We start from the raw sequence: 25,394 nt of genomic DNA on the forward strand, positions 1-25,394 counted from the left end.
ATGAATAATCGTATTGTTCATTGGTAATATTTGCTAATATGTTGAAAAAAAAGTAATAATGTACATGCAGTGTCACAAACAGCTATTAGCTTTTTAGAAAATTGGTATTAATTTTGACACAATTTCGTAGTGGAAGAAGCAGTTTTTGGGTAAAGGGAGATAGGAATGAGAAAAAAATTACAATATTTTCTAATAATATTAGTGAAATTTTACTCTAAATACCTTTATTGTTGTCTCTTTAGTGGATCCCCGAGATGTTGAAATTTCACCAGGGCACTTCCGACCTGTAGAAAGAACCAGATTCATTCTGGAGTGTGCCATTTCAAGAACAACGGGAAAAGTTATATGGATGAAAGATGGCAAATCTCTCAGCAGCGAGCAGCCTCGAGATATGAATGGGAATTTGATCTTTGGAACCGTTCGTATGTCGGACGGTGGGCAATACACTTGTATTTCGGATGATCGCAGCCAAACCTACAATGCTGCTGTTGATGTTCTGCCTGATGATATCAATAGTAAGAACACTAGCATACTTTAGATCTAGAATCATCAATGTTCGTGGGTAACTAATGTTCATGGATTTCGTTGGTAACCTTTGCCCTCGATTTTACATCCCTACGAACGAATATACAAGCATTTGTTTAATATTTATTAAAATTATTGCAACTTGCTCCCAACAAAATTACGCCGCCCCCCTCCCCCCACCAGAAAAATGTTGGCTATATATCCACAAAAAATGATTCACCAGTATACTAAATGCTAGATAGTATAGTACATATCTAACTTATTTGATATGTTTTTAAAAAGCAGCGTAGTTGTTTGATTTTTTTTTTCAGATACGATCCGTAACGATGTACATTTTTTTGTCTGGCTGTTCTATTTAATATTTTGCTTTGTAAGCATTAAAAGTTTGTAGACTGCTTTTAACAAATGATAAAAAATTTTGTGATTTATTTTTTTATAAGAGATATCAAAGAAAAAATGATTCTTATTTTTAGGAATAGGTTAAACTTTTTACAGCAATTGCAACCATAAAACGAAAAAAAACATCTTATTTATTTGTCTTTAGAAGAAAATCCTAAACGAGGTTACATGTAAATATCACTTCCTTATTCCTTCTTTTATATCAATTTCTTTAACGTCCTTGTATTGCCTTTATACATTTCCATACCTCTGAATCCCTCGAGGTGATTTAAAATTCATATTTTGACACAATTCGTTGAATAAAATTCGTGTAGTAAAACAAAAACAATGATAGGGAATTTAAATACAATTTCAACGAAGGTCTTGAAAGGAGGATCCAACAAGATGGCTTTGCTGGTAATGATGATAATCTTTATTTAATTATTTTAACTAGCTTTCCTTCTGAGTGAAAAAAACAAGAAACCAGAATTGAGAGTCCCAATGCTAAACTACCACAGACCAATGACAGAAACTCCATTCCAGCTTGAGTGTGACATTCCTGGTGCAGATTACCAATATCCAATTGTGTGGTTCAAGGACGGTGAACGAATCAATTTGTCCAATCCGAGCCCAAGAGCTCCCCAACCTCGTGATAATGGCCGGGCGCTGGTATTTAGGTCCATGCTTTTGTCCCACTCAGGGGTGTATTCTTGTCAAGTTGGACCTGAAGAGAGAACAGATATTGTAGATGTGAGACCTGAGAGCGTTCAAGGTATTTCAATCGTTATGTTCTTCATCTCTTGCAGTTTCGCATAAAACACAAATATTTTCTTTTTTATACACTGTATATCAGTATAGATATTTCTAATACTTATTTGTTGCAGTGAACTTATTATTTTGTACGTATGCAATTCGGCACTCACGGAATTTTGATACTTTCAAATAATTATAATTTTATCCAACTGTTAATGTTGTTTAAATATTATGTTCTCTTTTCAGTTTGCACTTAAAAATTCATTAATCACTTTTTTAGAGTATCTTCTGCTGAGTGGAAAGGACGACGATACTCCAAATGCCCTTCTCCCAGAAGGAGAGCAACTACCGTCTTTGACGCTACCAAACTCTGAAAATTCTCCAAAGATTAAAATGGCTGAACGAGGAACTATGGCTGTTATCAAATGTGAAACAGGGTATAACCTAGATCCTAATGCACCCATATTCTGGTTCAAAAACAAAGACCTCATTGCGCCGTCGCAAAGAATACAACTTAGGAACGATGAACTGTTGTTGAGCAACGTCATGCCGTCCGATGCTGCGTTGTATACCTGTGTTGTAGGAGACGGTGAAGCAACTTCATCAACCAGATTGTTTGTCACCGAACCATCAGGTAAATACAAACTCTTTTGATTGAGAAATAAGACTATTTTTCGAGATATGAGCCTACACAAATATTTTTTTAATTCCGATGAAAGATCATCTCAAACATTAGTTTCAGAATGTACTGTTCATTATATTTTAAACTTTTTTCTTCATTAAGCCTAAACTCCAGGAAACACCTTCGATAGATTTCGAACTATTATCAACTTTAATATCTAATAAAAATGTTGATATATATATTATTTTATTTTCTGGTTTGAAATTTAAGCATTACTTTTTTGTTTGGAAAATGCTTCATTTTAGATTTTGCAAGAAATCAAAGCTATATTTCCAAGCATTTCTTTTTTCTCTTAATATGTTTGCAAGCTCAATTTCAAAACGGCCTATCAAGTTATAAAGTTATTTATTACATGTAAATTATTTATTAACACATTCGTTTTCTAATTAATCATGAAAAACTGATATAAGTTGGATAGTGCAAATTTTCATAGTTATAATCAATATACAATACCATAAGACCATTACCTGCTAAGTCAAGCAAATAAGTGTATTAAAAATTCTTTATAGCGATTGTCATATTAGCCATACATATATTAGTTTCTTTTGCTGAACCATAAAAAACACGTTCTTTCTAATTCATTTTTTTTTTATCATTATTTGTTAGGTTTTTTTTTGGGAGATGTATATTTAGAATTTTTTTGCTCTATACACTTCATACAACAGTCATGTTCACGTGTTAGTTTATTCTGCAACAGACACAAGTGGACCAATGGTACCAGAAGATCCTAGAATACCCCAGGGACCTGGTATTCCACCTATTGTTGATACCCGGCCAGGTATACTTTCCCATCAGAATGTCATATTGTGGTTTCAGTAATTTTTGTTAGCATCAGTTTTCGTGGAAGATGTGAACATCCCAGTTTTAGGGATACGTTAACTCGTTGCCAATGAGCTCTAGATCAAAACGCTGAATACAATATGTTATTCGTTATTGCACTCAAAATGAACATTTAGTTTTGTCAATCAAATCAACAAAGAAATCCCCGAAAATTAATATTCAAGGAATACTGATAGAATCATAATATGTCTTTTATTCTGTTAGTTGATTCCCTTTTGTTATAAAAGCACTTGTCTAACTTTGCAAAAGACAACATACATTTTATAGGTTTTAGATATTTCTTTTAATTTTATAATGATTAGTAAATGGTGTTAGGGCTGGGTTTTTTTTTATATACAGATATCTTCCTGAATTATATTTCATATAATATAGCTTATAAAAATATTCATCTTTCGCTAATAATTTCAGTAGATCCCAGTAGTGTTGAAATTTCACCAGGACACTTCCGACCCGTGGAAAGAACCAGATTCAATCTAGAGTGCGCCATTTCAAGAACAACGGGAAAAGTTATATGGATGAAAGATGGTAGATCTCTTGGTAATGAATTGCCTCAAGACATGAATGGAAACTTGATCTTTGGATCCGTTCGTATGTCGGACGGTGGGCAATACACTTGTATTTCGGATGATCGCAGCCAAACCTACAATGCTGCTGTTGATGTTCTGCCTGATGATATCAATAGTAAGAACGTTAATTTTTTAAGATATTGTTAAGCTTTTGTTAAACTCTGATGAAATTTATTTTAATTATAATCATTTGGTATTGATTTCGTTTGCATGATTGAATTATATTTGAATTTATAAGGTTACTTGTGTTCCATGATAATGTAATTCTATCATCTACTTTTGCTTAAATTGTTCATTTTTCAGTCTCTACTTCAGTCTGTGTATCTGTATTTCTCTGATACATTTTATTTTCCATTTTTTTCTTTCTCTCTTAAATCAATAACAAATGTTCAGTCAATCAAAACTTTTAACATCGTAGTTTGAACCTAGTGCAAAACGTGACACAGTTTTTTTTCTTTAAAAATAGGAGATAATAGAAAAAAATATTTTATAAAGTTGAATGTCAATATTTTCTGAAAAACCGATCGATATACAGTATAGACCATTTTTATAGTGTGTAGATTTTAAAGTTTTGAAACTTGTTATCCAAACAATTTATGTATCTTACAAGTTGTGAACAAATAATGAATAAATTGGAGGATTTGTTCAAATCCTTTTTCATATAAATACCTCTTTCAAATCACTGTAATTTGAATCTGTTTTTTTCATCTTACATTCATCTTACATTTGCATTCCGGTTTGATACTTTTTAAAAGAAATTGTATTTGAACTTTAAAAAATTGTTCGCAAATATAATTAAATTATCTTTTGCAAAATGTAACTGTTCACCCATTTTTATTTGCGTGCGAGAAATATTAGCGAGATACCCGATTGCCTCGTCGTTGCAAATATTTTTCGTCACAAATTAGTTTTTGCTGTAAGGATGTCAACTAAAGTGTCACTAAGGCTTAATTGCAAATTGTAGAAATCGCAAACAAGGTATTTCTGTTAAATCGCGAAACAAAGTCGTCGCCAATGAAAGCTAATGAACAGCATCTTCCATTTTTATTTAAAATAGCTTTCCTTCTGAGTGAAAAAAACAAGAAACCAGAATTGAGGGTTCCAATGCTGAACTACCACAGACCAATGACAGAAACCCCCTTCCAGCTTGAGTGTGACATTCCTGGTGCAGATTACCAATATCCAATTGAGTGGTTCAAGGATGGTCAACGAATCAATTTGTCCAATCCGAGCCCAAGAGCTCCCCAGCCTCGTGATAATGGCCGGGTGCTGGTATTTAGGTCAATGCTTCTGCCCCACTCTGGTGTGTATTCTTGTCGAGTTGGACCTGAAGAGAGAACAGATATTGTAGACGTGAGACCTCAGAGCGTTCAAGGTACATTTGTCTAATAAGGACTTTTTCTACTTTAAAGTTGAAATTAAAATCAGGATTTTAGTTCAAACATTCATATTACAAATTAGATTTTTCAATATCTTAAATCTTTAAAACTATAATTGGCTGAAAAAATTCTTTAGATAAGAGTTTATGGATATGACAAACATATTTCATATAGTGCTTTTATGAAATGGATGGCTATTATAATATAAATCATTAAGATGGCAATATGATTCATTCACTACACAAATAATGTGGAATTATTTTTTATTCGTGCTGGTCAATGTTCGTCGGTAGGCAAAATCTTTCAGTTTCGTGGGTTCGTACTTTCATTGGTAGCAAGTTCGCAATAGTTTTAATAAATATTAAACAAATTCATGTTTTATAAATTCGTAGTGATGTAAATTCGAGGGCAAAGGTTACCAACAAAAGACACGAACATTAGTCCCCCACGAACAATGATAATTCCACAGTATATGTTACATATTGTAACATTAGTAAAAGATCTCGGTTGCTTCCTTTTTATTCCTAGAATATCTCCTGCTGAGTGGAAAGGACGACAATACTCCAAATGCCCTCCTACCAGAAGGAGAGCAACTACCGTCTTTGACGCTACCAAACTCTGAAAATTCTCCAAAGATTAAAATGGCTGAACGAGGAACTATTGCTGTCATAAAGTGTGATTCAGGGTTCAATACGAACGCGAATGCACCCATATTCTGGTTCAAAAACACAGAACTTATTGCAATGTCGCCAAGAGTACAAATTAGAAACGATGAATTGCTAATCGAGGACGTTTTGCCGTCCGATGCTGCGTTGTTTACCTGTGTTTTAGGAGACGGTGAAGCAACTTCATCGACTAGGTTATTTGTCACAGAACCATCAGGTATTGAGAAATATTTTGACGAGAAATAACCCCCTTCTAACATCTTTTACATACTGATCGCTGCCAAGAATGCAATTTGGGTCCATAGCATATTTTCCCATAACTCTTTAATACTGTCACATTAAACATCTTTATGATACGTTCAAAAATGTTATTTTTAGCAAGATGTCTTTACATCATAGATGTGATCTTGTCATGTAGTATGTTTTTAAGGTAAATGGTAAATGCAATACAACTAGTGATACAATGTTACATAATTGAAGCCACAAAAAGACCCCCCCCCCAAAAAAAAAAGCAAACGTTTTGACAAAAGTATGACAATTGATACTACATTCTCTATTTCAATTGTTGTGTACATGAAAAAGAATTGTGGGTTTTGTCTGGAATTTTCTTTAAATCTTAATAAGAGGTATAGATTTACCTGTTATGTCATTGCATTGGATGTAATTGATACATTTCTCACATCTTTAATGCCATATTTATTGATATTTTTACTTTACAATAGACCAGACAGGACCAATGATACCCGAGGTCCCGCGAAGACCACCATCCATAGATCCACGTATTCCATCAACTCCCGGTTCTCTTCCTCTTCCAGGTATTTTTTTCATATATCACATACATCGTGTTCCTATAGAAAATGTACTCTATTCCCGCCCTGTGCAATATAAACCGAAAATTTGATTATATTTAGAATTACTTGTGTAATTTTACAGTGAAATCATGTCAATTCGTCGGACAATGTTTCATGAATTAAGGCTTTTTTAGCTCACCTGAGCCAAAGGCTCAAGTGAGCTTTTCTGATCACAATTTGTCCGTTGTCTGTCGTTGTCGTCGTTGTCGTTGTCGTCGTCGTCGTTGTTAACTTTTCACATTTTCATCTTCTTCTCAAGAACCACTGGACAGATTTCAACCAAATTTGGCATAAAGCACCACTAGGTGAAGGGGATTCAAGTTTGTTCAAATGAAGTGCCACGCCCTTATTAAAGGGGAGATAATTGAGAATTATTAAAAATTTGTTGGTATTTTTCAAAAATCTTCTTCTCAAAAACTATTCAGCCGAGAAAGCTTAAACTTGTGTGGAGGCATCCTCAGGTAGTGCAGATTCACGTTTGTTCAAATCATGGTCCCCGGGGGTAGGGAGGGGCCACAAGAGGGGGATCAAGTTTTACATAGGAATATATAGAGAAAATCTTTTAAAATCTTCTTCTCAAAAACTATCAGGCCAGAAAAGCTCAAACTAAAATGGGAGCATCCTCAGGTAGTGTAGATTCAAGTTTGTTCAAATCATGGTTCCCGGGGGTAGGGTGGGGCCACAATTGGGGGATCAAGTTATACATAGGAATAAATGGAGAAAATCTTGAAAAATCTTCTTCTCAAAAACTATTAGGCCAGAAAAGCTCAAATTTAAATGGAAGCATTCTCAGGAAGTGTAGATTCAAGTTTGTTCAAATCATGGTCCCCAGGGGGTAGGGTGGGGCCACAATTGGGGGATCAAGTTTTACATAGGAATATATAGAGAAAATCTTTAAGAATCTTCTTCTCAAAAACTATTTGGCCAGAAAAGCTCAAATTTAAATGGAAGCATTCTCAGGAAGTGTAGATTCAAGTTTGTTCAAATCATGGTCCCCAGGGGGTAGGGTGGGGCCACAATTGGGGGATCAAGTTTTACATAGGAACATATAGAGAAAATCTTTCAAAATCTTCTTTTTAAAGACTATTTGGCCAGAAAAGCTTAAACTTGTGTAGAGGCATCCTCGGGTAGTGTAAATTCAAGTTTGCAAAATCACAGTCCCTAGTGGTAGGGCGGGACCGTGATGGCGGTTTGAATTTTTACATAGGAATATATAGAGAAAATCTTTAAATATATTCTGGGAAAGTTTTTGGTCCAAAACTCAGTACTTAGTGTGAAAGCACAGGTTATGAGATTAAAGGTTGATTTAAGTTTGATGAAACCATGATTACCTAGAGAATAGTGGGGCCACGAAATGGGGGGGGGGGGGGTATATAGGAATAGAGAAAAATCTTAGAGGTACAACATCAAAAGGGGCTTGGTATTTACCAAAAAATAAGAGGTGGATAAAAATTGGCAGATTTTCAATTTTTTTTTAGCAAGATCTACTGTACTCAGTTGTCAAGATATTTTGATACTGTAATGCTAATTTGATCAGAATAAGGCAATTGTTGCTCAGGTGAGCGATGTGGCCCCTGGGCCTCTTGTTGCTTATTCGTGGGGTAATTGTAATTTCGTTGATGCGTCAATTTTTAGTTTCATTAAAAAAATGATAATTTTTTTTAAACATTTGTTTTCGTTGAGAATGTAAATTCGTGGGAAGGGGCTACCCACGAATATCACGAAAATAAAGTCACCACGAATTCTAATGATTTTACTGTATATCATATATATTGAATTCCTATTGAAGATGTACTCTCTTCCGCCTTGTTCAATATTAAGCTGAAAATTTGGTTATATATATAATTGCGCGCGTAATATGTTGCTCATATACATGTATGACAAGAAAATAAAATAAAGCATACCTGAATTATTATATACATGTACCTGTTATAAAAAATTATTAGCTTTTTTTCCTTTGTTATATCTTCACACCTAACAAAGTTTTTGATTAATGAGAGATTAAACATTTTAACTCTAACTTTTAAAAGTATATAATGTACGTCTGTCATGAAAACATCATGAAACAAACTTTTGAAAAGTCTGGTTCTGAAATCACACAGTACGCTTTAAAGATGGCGTTCTATGCAAGCATTTTAGAAATACTCCATTACGTGTAGCTTGGTACCCTTTTTCTCCTAGCTTTATTCCATTAATTCCCAGTCTCATATTACCTATACATTTACACTAGATAATGATATTCCTTACAATATACTTGTTCATTAAATATTCATATTTATGAAGAAAAAAAAAACCCTTTCTACTCGAAAATGACAGTCAAAACGTTTTAATTTTTATTGTGTTTCACATTGTGTTTCCCAGATACATATATCAATGATACTTGCTTTTTAAAAACCTTGAATGCATAATCCCTTTGTATTGCAATTATTTTACACAGGCAGCAGGCTTCCTCCTTTACCCCCTCCCTACCTTGGTTTGTAAAAAATATGTCTAAACAGGGCTGATTGGTCGGACAATTTCTAGGCTATATTTACCTCCGTACCTTGGATAAAGAGCTCCGTGTAACGATAATGGAAAATATTCAAATTTAAAAACAAATTGAATTATTTTGATTTCTTCGTTGCTAAAAATCGGTACTATATCGCCAAAGATATGATATTTCTTCGTTGCTAAATAATATATTGCCGAATATATGATACGTTATGGCTAAAGGCAGATTCTATTTGAACTTCGTTGACCAACCAGCCCCTTACTTGTTATTCATATAAGTGTGGTTGTGGATTTGTGTTTTGTTTACACTAACTGTTGGAATATACACATTTTTAAATTTCATAGAATAATATTTGAGATCTTTATAGGTTTAAATTCCCTGCTTATTAAAACATTTCTTCATTTCTTTTATATTTCATTTATTTACTTATTTATCTCCTCCAATTAGCAAATTGAAATGTGTCGTGTGAGATATTTTTAATTTGATATAATTTTCTGTAGCTAAGTAAACTTAATTATGTATTACTGTTTCAAAAATAAATAGGGTACTTTTATCTAAAAACAAATCACGATCCTTTGTAATATTTCGAAATTTATGGTACACGTCCGATTTTATTCTCTTCTTTTCTGTAGTATTTTACTTCGCATCGTTTTTCAAAACGTTTTGTTTGTGTTACACATGAAGATAAATGTAATCAACTAATACCAAATTAATGTGTATCAACTTTGCTATCAACTTACGTTTTAATATTAATGGTTTAAGTCGTTTGGCTTTTTATGTAATTTAAATAACAATGAAATAAAATAATCCATTTTCCTGCACTCCACACTGTAGAGACCCATTTATTGTTCATTATTATAAAACTTAAAGTCAACATATAAGTTATTTGTTTAGCTACATGACATCATCCATATATTTGTTTTTGCTTTAAATCATTTTATAATCAGCATTTTGAATACTCTCTGCTGCATCTTAAAATGAAGTATATACTAACCGATAAGTTTACATTCAATCTAGCATAATATATATTCTATCATTTAGAATCATGCAATGGTTTTCATCACATTTTTTCAGTTAGCGCAATATAAATATTAGTTAATTACTAATGAATAATTAATACTATAATAATATTCAATATATTTATATATTATACGATTTACCCTTCATAGCCAATATGTGATTCTAGATATTATGTGTGACAAAATTGTAATAAAAACGCCTGAAATCTGTTCCATAGGCGACCGTGATAGGGGATTTCCTGATCAAGGTCCAGCAGGCCCGGAACCTATTTCCCCTAATGATCCACAGATCTCCCCGGGTCATTTCCGACCCATAGAGACAACAAGTTTTCTTCTGGAATGTAAGGTTCCCAGAAATGGAGGAATGGTCTACTGGTTAAAGGATGGCAAGGTCATCCCCAACCCACCAGTGACTAGAAACATGGATCTTGTAATGTCCCCAGTTAAACGGCGGGACAGCGGGGTATATACATGTGTTTCAGAAGATCGCAGAACAGTTTATGAAGCTGCAGTTGATGTGATTCCAACTAATGTATATGGTGCGTATTTTTGCCCCTATCTGTATACTATTAAGAAATAAACAGCAATTATTAAAGTTCCCTGGGATATGTCTTTAGTTGGTCACATGATCAAATCTTTTGAAGCCCAAAAGGCTTCTAAGAAGATTTGATCACGTACCAACCAAGTTCATTTCCCGGTGAACTTTTTAACACTTTTTCCTGTTTATTAATTATTTTACGTTTGAGAAAGACAAATCGTTCAGAATCATTGATATTACGTTGTTTTTACGTTTAGAAGAATGCGAACGTCAAGCAATAAACGCAAGCGATAATCATTGTGACGTCATTAAAAAGTTCACATAGAATTGAACATTTTTGTTTTTCTATAGGTTCATATAAGGAAGCATATTTGCAAATATAGATATAACAAAATTCTTTTATACAGGGAAATTTAATGTCCCGCTTTTTTACGCTCCCCTTATTTTTTAATCAATTGAAATAATGGATAAATCAAATTTGCTTATTATTTTCCTTGTTACTTATATCTTCACTAACTTATAAAATGTTAAAAAAAACATTTTTAAAGTTTGAACTAACAGCTTTAGATTACTGTATCAACTATTTATTGTTACAAAAGCAGAGTGGTAATAAGCTTATCCTTTAGAATAGTTTCATTGTTAAAATTGTAAAGGCGGTATTTAAAAAAGTACATTATAGTCATAAAGTATATTCCTCTAAACAGGACTTTAAAATCTAGTTCTTAATAAGATACCAAATTTTGATTTCGTTTTGGTTTTCCTTTTTAGAAATTTTATATCATGTTGTGGTTATATAAGATAAATTACAACTATTAATATGTGTGTTATTCATTATATAGAGTTTGTGCAGAGTGAAAGAAACAAGAACCCAGAAGATAGACGAGCGAACATTGACTATTATAGACCCAAGTCGAATTCTGTGTTTAATCTTAATTGCGACATACCAGGAGCAGATTTAAGACAACCAGTGATATGGACCAAAGATGGTGGTCCATTGGATGCTTCAAAACCCGACCTTCTTATTGTCAGAAACAGTGGCCGTACGCTTGGGTTTCCCTCGATTTTGCGTAACCAGGCAGGGGTTTATTCTTGCCGAATTGGAAATAATGAAAGAGTATCTATTGTTGATGTACGGCCTGAAAAGGTTCAAGGTAATAATGAAATATGCGAATTACGCAAAAATATCCTTAAAAAATGTGTTTAAACCCAGTTTTATTCGTGAGCAATTTTTAACTAATATCCACTTTTCTACTGTAATCGGATAATTTATTCAAATTTAATTCTAAAATTGGATGCAAAATTAAGTAATAGTGAAACGAAATTAATTGAACATCACTGCCTTTCGCACCTCGTAAACAATAAAGAAATATTTAAAGTTCTGTTATACTTTTATATTAATAGTTTTATTTTTGAATTCATGTCATTTCGAAATTTTGCTTGCGTTTAGATATGTTTATTCCAATATCCATTTCATTGTTTTAATTTATTATCATTTCAGAATACTTGCTGTTAAGTGAGACTGACGACGAGTCACCTACAATTCTTTTGCCAAATCGTGGACAGACACCAGTTCTGAGATTACCCGAGGAAGACAGTCCAAAGTTCATGGTTGCCCCAGCCGGCTCGGACGTTCTAATCAAATGTGACGTGGCATTAAACGCGGATCCCAATATTCCTGTTTACTGGTATAATAATGGACAGCTAATATCTGAACCACAGACAAGACAAATCCCACATTTGAACTACTTGTCTGTTACAAATACTGATGCCGGTTTATACACTTGCGTTTTGGGAAATGGGGATGCCACATCATCAACTCGTCTGTATGTTACAGACTCCTTACCTGGTAATGAAATTAAAGATTTCTTAACATTAAATTTATTTTTCTCATTTTTAATTTTTTTCTTTAAGCACTCTAATGTAAATGTTAAATAAATTGATTATTTCCATACGTTTTTTTTTTAAAGATGTTCCGATACCATCTGGTCCCAGAGATCAAACATCTCCGAGAGATGGTCCATTTGCTGCAAGAGATGTGAGACCACAAATAGACCCAACTGATAGACTACCTCAAATTGACCCACCAGAGAGGTTGCCTCCGGTTGGCCCAAGAGATCGTTTGCCACCGATTGATGAGCCATTTGGCCCAACAGATATTGCACCTGAAATTGATCCTAGAGACAGTCTACAACCGATTAATCCTACGGACCGTTTACCAATTGATCCTAGAGAACGTTTACCACAAATTGATCCAAGAATCAGCCTACCACAGGTTGACCCTGAGGGCAGTTTACGTCCATTTGATTCTAGAGACAATTTACCACCTGTTGAGCCTAGGGAAGGTTTTCCTCAGATTGGTCCTGGCGACCGTTTGCCACCTGTTGATCCTAGAGGGCGTCTTCCTAATCCGGGTGACAGACCTGTGTCGCCATCTGGTGTTATGCCACCTATCCCACTTCCTCCAATACCGAGAGATCCATTTGATCGGAACCAAGAGACTCCTATATCGCCCTATCCTAAAGGTGAATATATATTGGAAATGTCTTTGTATGCATTCCGTCACTTATTTTGTAATCAATACTTAATTTTCCAATCAGGATTTACATTTTTTATCAATCAAAAGCATTTTAAATTTATACAAGTACGTAATGATTTTAAAAAGTACTCACCAATCAAGTGGAAAAGCAAGGACTAATCAATCAGAAGCCAACAACACACGTAATGAATAGAAAATTACATGGTTCCAGTAATAAATAAACATCTAATTTTCAAATGCAACCATATTTTGTTTCTTACAGGCAGTGAACCGGGATTTACGGATACTCAAGAAGGTAGATATCCTCTTCCAAATTTGGAAATACCCGGACAAATTAACGACCCGTTGTTAACCGAAGGTCCTGACACGCCTTCAGAACCAGGTCTCGGTACTAACTGCACTTTGCATGTCAATACTATTAATAATAGTTTTATTTGTTAACGTTTGTTAGGGATCATGCAGATTATGTAAGGATAAGTTGCAAGGCAAAACTAAAATGACTAACAGGGATTTCAGCACAAGTTTCTTTTGAACTACGATTTATGTGAATTTCAACTAAATAGGTAGTTTTGTTTTACTGAGTATTTTGAAAATTTGTCTGAAATCGTATTACTATTTTAACATCAGTGGACTATCATAAGGACATATATACAATACATAGACAATAAATTGTATAAAATATAAAAATTGTTCTTTAAAGTATATTTGAAAATGAATTTTATTCCTTAACACTCTATGTAAGAAAAAATAAAATTCCCTCTTTCAAATTTATATGTTCTACTCTCTTTGACTGTATAATAGTAATAGTGAACTATTTCAAATCACTTACAATAACTGTTATGCCTAGGTATCGCAGATGATAACAATTTTTAAATTTAATCTACCTTAAATGCATGCATGTTAAATGTATGTGGTAACTGAAAGTGATATATGAAGTAAATACAAATTTAATATATGTTTAATTGTATCATTTTTTAAATCTTTTAAATCTTAATCTTTTTATGATAAACAATATTTTGACTGAAACCCTAAAAACATATAAGGAGGTTGAATGGTAAAACAATTTACCATCAAATCTACTTAAAAAATTTAAGTACGACAAACTTTAATATTTCAGCTTGAGTATTTTTCTAAATCTTTATACAAAGCTCTCCATTTAGAGGAGACTGATATGGTGTAAAATGGCCACGGCCATTTAATAACGTTATTAGTCATAGCCAAACTTTTTAGAAAGATAAGTGTTAATTTACGTCTACCACTTATTTTTTTTTAAATTTTCTTAATATAAATACCAAAAATGTTGTAAGATAGTATGCTCATGATCCCTAGCTATTTATTAATTGAAATAATTTGGTACTGTGGTATCACTTTTTAACTGGGTCGCTGATGGGTCACCATCCATTCGTGATTGATTTGTTATCGATCATTTTTCTTAAAATTAGAATTTTTATTAAGTATTCAGTGTTAGATATCTAAAATGAAACCAAATTATAATTATCCTTTTCATAATTTTTAACAAATCAAGATGATATCACAGTATTCGAATTGGAATTAATATATTTTCATTATGAGAATTATTTGTTTTATGGTGTTGTTGTGAAAATACGGTATTTTTCATAACTTTTTTGGTCAATTTCCTGTTAGGGTTGTACCAAAAGTTGATAATTGACGAATAAAGCAAAACTTCAGGCATATAATAATTTTCATTAAAAAAACTTGCTAAAAAGTGAGCAAAAGAGAAAGGGAGATGGAACTCTCGAGATTCGTTTTCTTAATAACATTAAAAAATATATGCACATATTTATATATAACCTATCATATTTGTTCTCTGCTTTTCTCGTCAGTTTATGTATCTAATAATATATTAACAGAATTGAACTCTGACAATACATATACAACAGAGAGTAGCTTTAGAACACCTTGAAATTACGTACCTAATATGGTTTGTACTTAGATGCACGAACAGTTCTTAGTCAAGTGAATCCAGAGGACAGGATTGACCCGTTGTCTCGCAGACCACCTGTACTTCCGGATACTAGGAACATTCCCCCTGTGCCTACCGATCGTACGGGTAATAATACCTTGATGGAAATTTTCATTAGGGTTATTGCAAGATGCGTTCTGAGTGGTTTTCTTCGTCTATCAATTGCGCGTATAATTTTGTTTGATTTGAATAAGGATATATCAGTTGTACATAAGGATACTATTGTTTGATTGGATAAGAGGAGTTGAAAATGATTTCATTTAAAATGGGAAAAAAGGACATTCAGAAGATATTAATAATAACCCACAATAAATCGTGGTTTACCTATCTTGCGATTCAAAAACTTTGTACATGTTTTTACCAGTTCATATAGATTGTGACAATACCTAGTTTTTATTTTTTATGGTTGTATATTTGTGTATGAGTTATATTCTCGAAATCCATCTTTATTAACTTTATACGTCTAGAAAAACAACAAGTCTTCGGCAGAAACTAACCTTACTGTTTGCAATATGTTATAATCTGTAGTTTCTAATTTATTGATTTTATGTAGTGTTAACAAACTTACCAGTGTTTGGGTGACGGTTTATTGTTTAATTATGATACAAGATAATACACGATAATATATCCCGTTGTTTCCTTGTATATGAATATAAAGAATTACTTTATGGATAGTAAAATAGATTTTATTGAAAAATAAATAATCTAGCAAAGCGTATTTAAAGCTAAAAAAAATTGCTATGTCTGTTTTTAAGTTTAAACTTATTGGAGTTTTGTCATATTTATTGCATTTGCATTCTGTCATTCTCTCTTTTTATTACAGGTCCGATTGACCCCCGTGGTACCTTGCCCACTGGGTTCCCCACTGGACCAGGCACTGGTGGGCGTTTCGTTGTGCCCTCCCTTGGTGGTAGATACCCATCCTTTTGTGCTTTATTAAAACTTTTTTCCAACATTAATAACTGTATCCTGTTTTCCTTTTTCCTTATTGTCAGTCATTGATGCAGTGTCCTTTTCAACAAATGCATTTGCTTTAATTGATATTTACTCTGTCTTTCTTTCAAGTTATTCCCAACCTGCCTCCTATTGTAAAATCCTTTTTCCTATGCATTTCTATTGTATTCAAATTCAACACACACCAATGGTTTTTTGATATATCCAAATGTATAGCTTACATTTGAAATTACAGCAAAATATATATGTACATGTATCTTTACATTCAAAGTATGTTTATATATAAATTCGGTAGATCATATGCCTGCATCACATTTTTTATAGTATTAATTTATAAGCAAAATAGCAATAAACAAAAAATTGGGTTAATCATTTGTAGTAATATTTTTTTGGCACACATTAACCTCGAAAGCAATATGCCAGATCTGCATATAACTGAAATATGTATTCATAAAATTTTTAAAAGTTTATGAAATGAAAGTTCTCTTCATATATGTTTGTTTGTGTTTTTCTACAGGTATTATCGAACAGTTCTTTTATCCTCGAATTTCCCAGGACTTCACACTTCCGTGTAACATTAAAGGCATCACCGCTAACACCCCAATTGTCTGGTACAAAGGTGACCAAAGGTTCATTCCGGACTCTAGGCGCGTGCGCATTGTTAACAATGCAATCGTGTTCCGGCCAGCTATTGCTGAGGACAGTGGTAGTTATTCCTGTATGAGACCTGACACGTTAGAATCCATCAGGGCACAGTTATATGTTAATGGAGATGGTAAGTTACAATAAAGATGTTTTCTTTAATAGGACTCGATGGACGTGACAAACTGTTTTGATCTCTTTTAAAAGAAGAGCTCTATATATAAAAATATATTAAAATATCCAAATTCAAAATGTAAAATTTATGGATTTTTTTTTATTAAGTAATAGTTTATAACTGAACAAATTATATCTTAAAGTCTAACGTAGGTCTAATAATTAATCTGTTGACCATCAAGTCTCCTTGATACAATAACTGTAGATTCCTTATTTTACGCGAGTACTTATTTTCGCGATCTCGTTGTTTTGTATCAAATCGCGGGAATATGACTTCGCGAACGTGGAATTTTTATTCTTATATGTTATATAGTTTTCAACTCTTATAAATTAAAAGCGAGATTTTAAAATCCGTGAGGGGTGCTTCTCGCGGTTTTACGCGGATTATTAATTCCTGGCTTTTAATTACGAATCTACAGTACATAGCTTTTTAAAAAACAGAAATGTATATTAAAAAGTTTTCAAATTCACAAACAATACAAATTAATATCACATACATATTCTGAAAGGCACATTTCTTTTGGGGTTTTTTTTCAAATTGATTTTATCCCCTCGATCTGAACCTTAAAGCAACATACAATAAGTGTGTCTTTTTCCCGTTTAGTAAATAAAAAAAAAATTACTAAACCTTATTATACTTTTTCAGCTTTGCCACCAGGAGTCCGAGATGACAGATTTTCTCAAGTAACACCAACAGAAAGAACAGGAAGTATGTATCGATGATATACTGTATACAAAGTTATATTCTCCTCGTGTAAGTTTCGCCCTTCTTCATTTGCAAACAGTTCCGCTCCGTCTTGAACTCGCCAGACAAAGTTGTCTTAAAGAAAAATAACTATGAGACATTGGAATTCGCCAAGTCTTAAATTCGCCAACTGACATCGAGATCGAGATCGAGGAGCAAAAATAAAATGGGGGCTGATATTTCCCAGTAAACAGTATTTTATTATTTTGATACGAATTTTGATTCTGTAGACTTGTAGACATATAAATAGATGTTTTGGTGTTTTTAGGTCTTGTTCAGCATTTCTATTACCCTTCCTCGTCTGAACTATTCGAACTTCGATGCGACCTCAAATCTGGCGATAACAGAGTTCCAATCAGATGGCTCAAGAATGGTCAACCGTTCATTGTACCCGTCGACAGACCCGTATCATTGCATGAAAACAACCATGTCATTCGATTTAGTTCCATTTCACCAAGGGATAATGGTCGCTACACATGTATCGCTGGGGATAACTTGGCGTCGGTTTCGTCTGAGATCGTTGTCAAGAGACCAGGTTTATGTTTACATATTTTCTTGAAGATTATGTACAAGTCATCACCAATTAAGTTTCATTTACAGGAAAAAAAACTTGCATAATAAATACCTATTTTCTTATTCTATTGATTAAAATTGGTAAAAAAATTGTCGTCTCCTTTTTCATAGACATTGGAAACACACCTTGGGAAAAAAGGATATCTTTGAGCAGTAATGACCGAGACGCCCTTCTCCGGTTTACTGGCACTCAAGGTACTAGGATATAATTTTGAATTAATAGTTACGTAGGGGGTTTTTTCATTTCATAATGAATGTACTTTACTTGGGATGTAACAGTGTTTTACATCTAGTAGTTGAAATTGTTTTAATTGTACTGTTATGAAAATAAAGAATTTTACTGAACTACATTTGCAAAATTTTGAAATATGCATGCATCAATCCTAAGAGGAAATAAACGATCATTTAATGAGTAAAACAAAGCACTTTTTTTATTTCTTTCATTTTCGAGTATTTTTGTTTTGCCGTTTTAAAATTCAATTGACGATCAAATTTTTCTCCCTGGATTCAGGGTTCTCCAACAAGTATTTCCCAATCGTCAAGAAACCCTTCATTCTCAACTGCACTGCGGCAGAAGATACTCCAATGTTACCAGTGAGATGGTTGAGAAATGGTCAGCCATTCCTACCTGATGGTCAAAGAGTGTTCCCACGATCAAGTTCACTGGTGTTCTCTTCAATTCTGCCTGATGACAGTGGACATTACACCTGCATTGTGGGTGACAATCAAAAGGCAGAAAACGTCATAGTCGACGTCATCTTCCACGGTAAGCCGAAGTCTGATTTTCTCAAAATTTCGACGTTCAAGCATCTTTGTTTGAATGTAAAGAAAAAGGACAATAACAAAATGTCAACTATCTCAAAAATCAATATAGCGAATAACAAATTCAAAGCAGAGCAACAAAGACCTCTAAAACAAAGAGGTGGAATCAGGTACCTAGGAGTAAGCATCCCTTGCCAACCGGTCGCACCTGCCATTGTCAAGATCGTGAAAATGAAAGAAATCGTAATTAGTCCGGTGTATAAGAACCATTGTTTTATTTTCATGATATTCTTTTACAGTAGCAGTTTTTATGTTTTCTATAATTCCCTGTTGACCACCTTTCAAAGGCATTTCGATCCCATATACACGGTTTTTTTCTTGTAAAGTTATAACAACATAAGTGTGATCAAAGCTGAACATTTGTGATAGACACATCGAAAAATTGTGCTAGGATCTTAAATGAAGTGAAATTCACTGCATCCTAAAGATACATTTTCTGATGCCTTGGCACCCAAGACCAAGTTAAGGGAGATCCATAGTTTAAACGTAGCATTAAAAATTGAGACTGTCCTAATTCTTCAGTGAAAAAAATTCTGATTGATTATTGGTTAAAAGACAATGTTAGCCTAGCTTTGCGCAAAAAGTTCAATACGAAATTTTACAAGATTAAAAACCACATTTTTTAGGAGCAGAGCTTCAATTTTAACATTTAAACATAACGTAAAAATGTTATTTGCTTAACTCTAGAATGAGGTGAAATATTAATGATAAATTCGTAAATTTACAATGTTTTAGAAAACACACATTGGGGGAAAGAAGTTTTGTACACGAATGATCCTTCTTCGAGATACTCGCAAAAGGAGAATGTGGGGAAAATATACTCTTATTGTCATTTTTAGATATGAGTACGGAAGAAAACACACCAGCTCGTCCAATCTTGCGAAGACGATATCTTCTAACCTGTGGAATTACTTCTTTACGTCCAAACACACAAATCACATGGTTTAAAGATGGCCAACCTTTCAATGCCAACAATGACCGTGTGAGATTTATAGACAACAAGCGTGGAGTTCTGTTCACATCATTATTAGAGCAAGACAACGGAGAATATATGTGTATAGCAAACTATGGATCAAGTCGAGCTTCCTACACAACTACTGTGAATGCTGCTGAGGAAAAACTCCATGGTAAACAAACCTTTAAATTTATGTATGATATTTATAATATAAAGCATACAATCATATCCTTTGCAGATTTTCAATGTAATCATCATTGTTGTTTGCTGTTTTACCGAAACATTTTGTCTACAAGATGGGCTCGTAAATGATAAAAAAGCTACTTATTAATTAGTTAATTGCGTTGCCTCCATTTAAGTGCAAGTGTTTATATATAGATAATATTTCAGCAATCGTTTCTAATTTACATTCATCGAAGTATGAATTGAAGCACATTCTTTTAATTTTTACTTTTATCAAAATAACTGTTCTCAAGACTGCAGTACATTCTTTTAGAAATAATTACGGTACCCTTAGCTCCAACTGAACACCGAGCTCCAATAGCAGAAAGATTTACCTTGGAATGCGTCCTGTCGTCAGTGAGTGAAACGTTCCCTCCAATTTGGATGAAAGATGGAAGACCATTTGATAGAAGATCTGCCCCTCCAAATGTTTCATTCAGGGATAGATCAATTGTGTTTGACCCTCTTACACCGTCTGATGAAGGTCGTTACACGTGTGCTTCCCAAGATGGAAGTGATCAGTATACATCTGAGCTCATTCCTGTTCCTAGAGTCTTCAATCCAACTGAAGGTCGGCCACTGAGTGTCCGGTGTCTGTTGCCCGGACGAGGCCCTGTCACCTGGACCAAGAATGGTCAGCCATTCCCGAGTGTTAACTCTCGAACCACCACTTTCTCTGATAATGGACGAACAATCACGTTTACTCCAGTTTCACCAAGGAATGATGGAGAATATCAGTGTATTTCCGCTAATGGTCAAAGATACCCACTGAGGATTAAAGTAATCCCAACCATGTTGTTCCCTCAGAGCAAGAGTATTTTTGTTTTACAGTGTGCTCTTCACGATATGAATTCCCGAAAAATGATAGTTTGGCTTAAAGATGGACAGGTATTTCGGCCAAGGCAAGACAGGGTATCATTTAATGTCGGCGATGGGGTCCGAGAGGTTATTTTTGATCCACTGTTGCCAGAAGACAGTGGTCGTTATGCTTGTGTTGACCCTGACAAAAATCAATATATGGTAAATGTCATTGTGGATGGCCGCACGGCTGCCCGACGTAATCTACAACCAACTGTCACACAAGCGTTCAGGATTTCATGTGACATTCCAGGAATTAGTCCATCCACAACTGTTTTCTGGTTGAAGGGACAGGAACTCTACACACCACCGAGAGAGAGTATCAAATTTGAAGATGGAAATAAAGATATTTTGTTTGAATCAGTGATGCCCGAAGATTATGGCTCTTATACATGTGTAACCGCGGATGGCAGTGAACACTACACAATTAATCTTGATGTCCAAAGTGGTCCTGGGCATAGTAAGTTTCTCTTGTAGATCCACAGCTGCAAATTTATTCAGATTTTCAAGCATTATTGTTCAATTCCAAAAAAAAATATTTATATTCCTTATATTTAATGGAACAAAAATATTTATATATTTTATACTTAATGTAAATTCATATGATAAGAGAATGATTTAATTTTCGTATAATAGACAACATTATTGGCCTTTTACGCTGTTTTGGTATTTATTTTGCATTTCATTTGAAATTGTAGAACACGTGAAAGTTGGAGTCACCGAAAGAGAAGTGTCAAAACCACCAGCAAAGTCCACTTTCATCATGAAGTGTGACATTCCGGGTCTCGAGCCTGGTGAACAGGTAGTGTGGTTGAAAGACCAGCAAGTCTTCAATCCCATGGGTGACCGTGTGAGGCTTGGCCCACTTGGCCGTATTGCCACTTTCCTACCAGTTGAACCTGAAGATAGTGGCCTTTACACGTGTGTCTCAGAATTGTCTGGTACCACATTATCACAGATTGTTGAGGTCGGACCACCTTTATATCCAGGTTTGTGTTATCTTTCTTAGAGCTGCATATTTTTATATATGAATTATTGTTGTGTCGGAATTTGCAGAGTTTTGTAAAGAATTACAATTGGAAAGTTTTAACAATACAGTAGATAGAATTGTCGAGCTTATTGAACACACTGTACTCCATCATAATTTTTTTGATAAATTAGATACTTGCTGCTTTATTGGAGAAAATCCTCTTTAATCACATTTTTTGTTTTTGATGTTAAAAAAAACCCAAGATATGTTTCTTATTCTAACCATGTGTGAAAGTCTATTAAGAATTCAAAATCAAACTAGACACGATCTCGTTGCGAGCAACGAGGAGGTCTTCCGTCCGCTGAAGACGGAAGACCCTAATAATAAAACACTGTTTTTGTCTAAATCTTAATTAAAGAGTGTTTTTCAACTTGTTTTACAGTCAAACACCCTTTTATGTTGAATATTTTAGTTAGAAAATTAGACAAAAAGGAGAGAAAGAAATAGAGAGAAAGAACAAATCTTGGCTCTGGCGAGATTAGAACACACAGCCTTTGCAGGTGTCTCAAAACATTGCTGACGCGAAATAATTCCCATTTTAGTAAGAAAATTAGACAAAAAGGTGAGAAAGAAATAGAGAGAAAGAACAAATCTTGGCTCTGGCGAGATTAGAACACACAGCCTTTGCAGGTGTCTCAAAACATTGCTGACGCGAAATAATTCCCGAATTTGTCTTTGAATTTTGGGAGTTTCCGCCCGGGAGAGGAGTTGAGTTTTTGTATGAGATGAAAAACAACGTGTAAGATGTCTGACTATTCAGGTTTGGTAACAGTGCGAGGTCATTTGAAATATTGATGCGTGTTTGTGTCTGGAGGGGGGGGGGGGTGAAAAGACCCGAGCTTGATTTTTCGTCTTAAATAAATCGAAAATAGAATTTTTAGGTGTGGATCTCGGATTCGGTTAACAACAATTAGGGCAAATCCTAAAACAATGACTGATGCATTTTACCCATGTATTTCAGTGTTGAGAACGTTTTTTCGTGTCGTCTACTATTATGCTTGACTGTTTTATTTCAGCAGGATTGATAACATCTTTATAAATGTAGAAATAACGAAATCAGTAACACGTAAATTTATTCGGTAAAAATTTGATGACAGTAATTTCCACAGTTCTAACATTCATAAGTAGTTCACACGCTATCGTAGATACATATTAAACGGAAAACAAGAAATATACACGCAACAGAAATATTACGCGGCAGCTTACATGTACTGTGTAAATTTTAAGTCCCCGTACAGGCTATACTCGCCGTTTGATCTCAGGAATTTCTTCTTAATTGTTCAATCTGCTGCATATTTGGCAGACAATAAGAATGGGGTCCGAGGTACATTTACACAAAATTTCATTCGGATTGAGTAAGGGGCTCGGGAGTTAGAATTTTTTCTACAGTACATGTCAAGCACGCCTATCGAAACTCGAATTATTTGAATCCATAGACATTATCCCGTAACTTGATATAAAATATGTATAGTTTTTGGACGCCAATGTACATTTAGCTTCTTTCCAATTTACTCCACGTTACCTGTACTAGCTCTGATTCAAATGCTAAAACATTTGTACTTGAGAGAGAGAGAGAGAGAGAGAGAGAGAGAGAGAGAGAGAGAGAGAGAGAGAGAGAGAGAGAGAGATTACATAGCGTTTTATAATGTTCAGGAAATCAATATATAAGCAACCTCTGTCAATAAACGCATGTATACATGCATGTGTGTATCTATATATGGGATTAAATACTAAGCAGTCCTCCTTTTTAAGCCGAGTAGAATAACTTGGGTCCATTGCTAAATGTTGTGTGCATACAGTCATTGAGTTGGCGGCATTTCTTTGATGCCGGCAAAGCGACCAAGCGAACTCTAATGCGGGCGAACTGCACTTCGGCGGCATGTCTTTGATGTCGGCGATGCGACGAGCGTCGTAATATAGAGAGCTGCTGACAGAAAAGAGCTCTATATTTGTACTAAAAAAAGCCGCTATCTTTTTATATTTATGACAAAAATAAAACTGAAAATATTCAAATCCATCATTTTAAAGATAAACCCATTCATCAAAACACAAATGAGAGAGAATAAAGATTCGGCACACAGGGACTGAACCCGGGTCGCCTGGGCACAAGTCCACCACTCTAACGACTGAGCTACGCGGACCCTCGCTTCAGAACTTTGGAGTCCAAAATCTCAAGAATGCGTGGATTGATTTTAATACGAATTTTATATTCTAAAGTTTTGAGAGCGTCTCTATCGAATGAAAAACTAAAAAAAATTCAAATCCAAAAAATTAAAAAATTAAGGTTTTTCATTTCCTTCCGGTGACGACCGGAAGTGACGACGGACGTTCGGATATGCGAAGGGCACTGCGGCCGTTCACTCTCTACCTTCTCTGAAAATTTGAAAGTCCTCTCTTGAATACTTTTTGAGAAAAATTGTGAACAAGCAAAAACATAAAATCTTTAATATCTCGGTACCGGAAGTGACGACCAAAAAAATCTCGTGTAATTTTCTTACAAATTTTGTCATGAGTAAGATCTGAAAGTTTCACGAAAATCGGCTGAAGCGTTTTTGAGAAAACGTGACAGAAAAAAAAAATAATAATAATAATAATAATAGAGGAAAAGAAACAAAGCAAAAACAATAAGGTCTTCCGTTTCCAACGGAAGACCTTAATTATCAATCAAATTTATTGAAATACTTTCCATATAGAAGTTAAATAATGAAATATAAAATGCTTCGGTAAAATTTTAGATTTGAGGTTAACTATGAATCACAGAAAGATGTTTCTAAATTGACAAGCATAATAATTAATATAATATAAATTAATTATATGCTAAGCTTTATTGTAAATTGTTTAATAAGGATATAATTTGTATATAACAGGTGACTATACGATGGAGGTGTCTCCAGACTTCTACCGTCCAGTTGAGACAAAACCTTTTAGTCTTTATTGTAATATTCCCAACTACAATGGACGAGTTTTCTGGTTGAAGAACGGAAGAATTCTTAGAGTACCACCAGCTTCATCCATTTCATTGCACGATAACGATAGGAGAATTGACTTTGATGCAGTCATGCCTGGAGACAGTGGTTTCTATATGTGTGTAACGGATGACTTCAGTACATTTTATCCAGCAGCAGTGGATGTTTTACCATTCCCGATATATCGTAATTATCTTATATAGTTTTACAGCAAATATTACAAGGAGAAACACAAAATATATTTGA

At 34.1% G+C, this 25,394-nt stretch overlaps 1 protein-coding gene across 16 annotated transcripts in view; it reads left to right on the plus strand.

The window, feature by feature from the left end:
• The window catches only part of LOC105345521 (titin-like), an 85,367-nt gene that overhangs the window by 47,611 nt on the left and 12,362 nt on the right, over positions 1-25,394 (plus strand). For 9 of the 16 annotated variants that reach the window (XM_066072964.1, XM_066072967.1, XM_066072973.1 and 6 more), the window contains 25 exons: positions 243-515; positions 1,358-1,675; positions 1,937-2,290; positions 3,036-3,116; positions 3,587-3,859; positions 4,802-5,119; positions 5,652-6,005; positions 6,511-6,603; positions 9,077-9,112; positions 10,368-10,688; positions 11,527-11,838; positions 12,186-12,533; positions 12,655-13,209; positions 13,486-13,611; positions 15,178-15,294; positions 16,031-16,117; positions 16,679-16,936; positions 17,624-17,686; positions 17,991-18,257; positions 18,407-18,490; positions 18,807-19,061; positions 19,957-20,244; positions 20,569-21,612; positions 21,851-22,141; positions 25,050-25,334. In XM_066072964.1, coding sequence (XP_065929036.1) covers positions 243-515; positions 1,358-1,675; positions 1,937-2,290; positions 3,036-3,116; positions 3,587-3,859; positions 4,802-5,119; positions 5,652-6,005; positions 6,511-6,603; positions 9,077-9,112; positions 10,368-10,688; positions 11,527-11,838; positions 12,186-12,533; positions 12,655-13,209; positions 13,486-13,611; positions 15,178-15,294; positions 16,031-16,117; positions 16,679-16,936; positions 17,624-17,686; positions 17,991-18,257; positions 18,407-18,490; positions 18,807-19,061; positions 19,957-20,244; positions 20,569-21,612; positions 21,851-22,141; positions 25,050-25,334 — 6,801 coding nt within the window. The remainder of the gene's footprint in view (positions 1-242; positions 516-1,357; positions 1,676-1,936; positions 2,291-3,035; positions 3,117-3,586; positions 3,860-4,801; positions 5,120-5,651; positions 6,006-6,510; positions 6,604-9,076; positions 9,113-10,367; positions 10,689-11,526; positions 11,839-12,185; positions 12,534-12,654; positions 13,210-13,485; positions 13,612-15,177; positions 15,295-16,030; positions 16,118-16,678; positions 16,937-17,623; positions 17,687-17,990; positions 18,258-18,406; positions 18,491-18,806; positions 19,062-19,956; positions 20,245-20,568; positions 21,613-21,850; positions 22,142-25,049; positions 25,335-25,394) is intronic. The other 7 variants (XM_066072971.1, XM_066072966.1, XM_066072975.1 and 4 more) reach the window with 7 other exon arrangements.

Source organism: Magallana gigas, chromosome 10 (assembly GCF_963853765.1).
Source record: "Magallana gigas chromosome 10, xbMagGiga1.1, whole genome shotgun sequence".
NCBI lineage: Eukaryota > Metazoa > Mollusca > Bivalvia > Ostreida > Ostreidae > Magallana > Magallana gigas.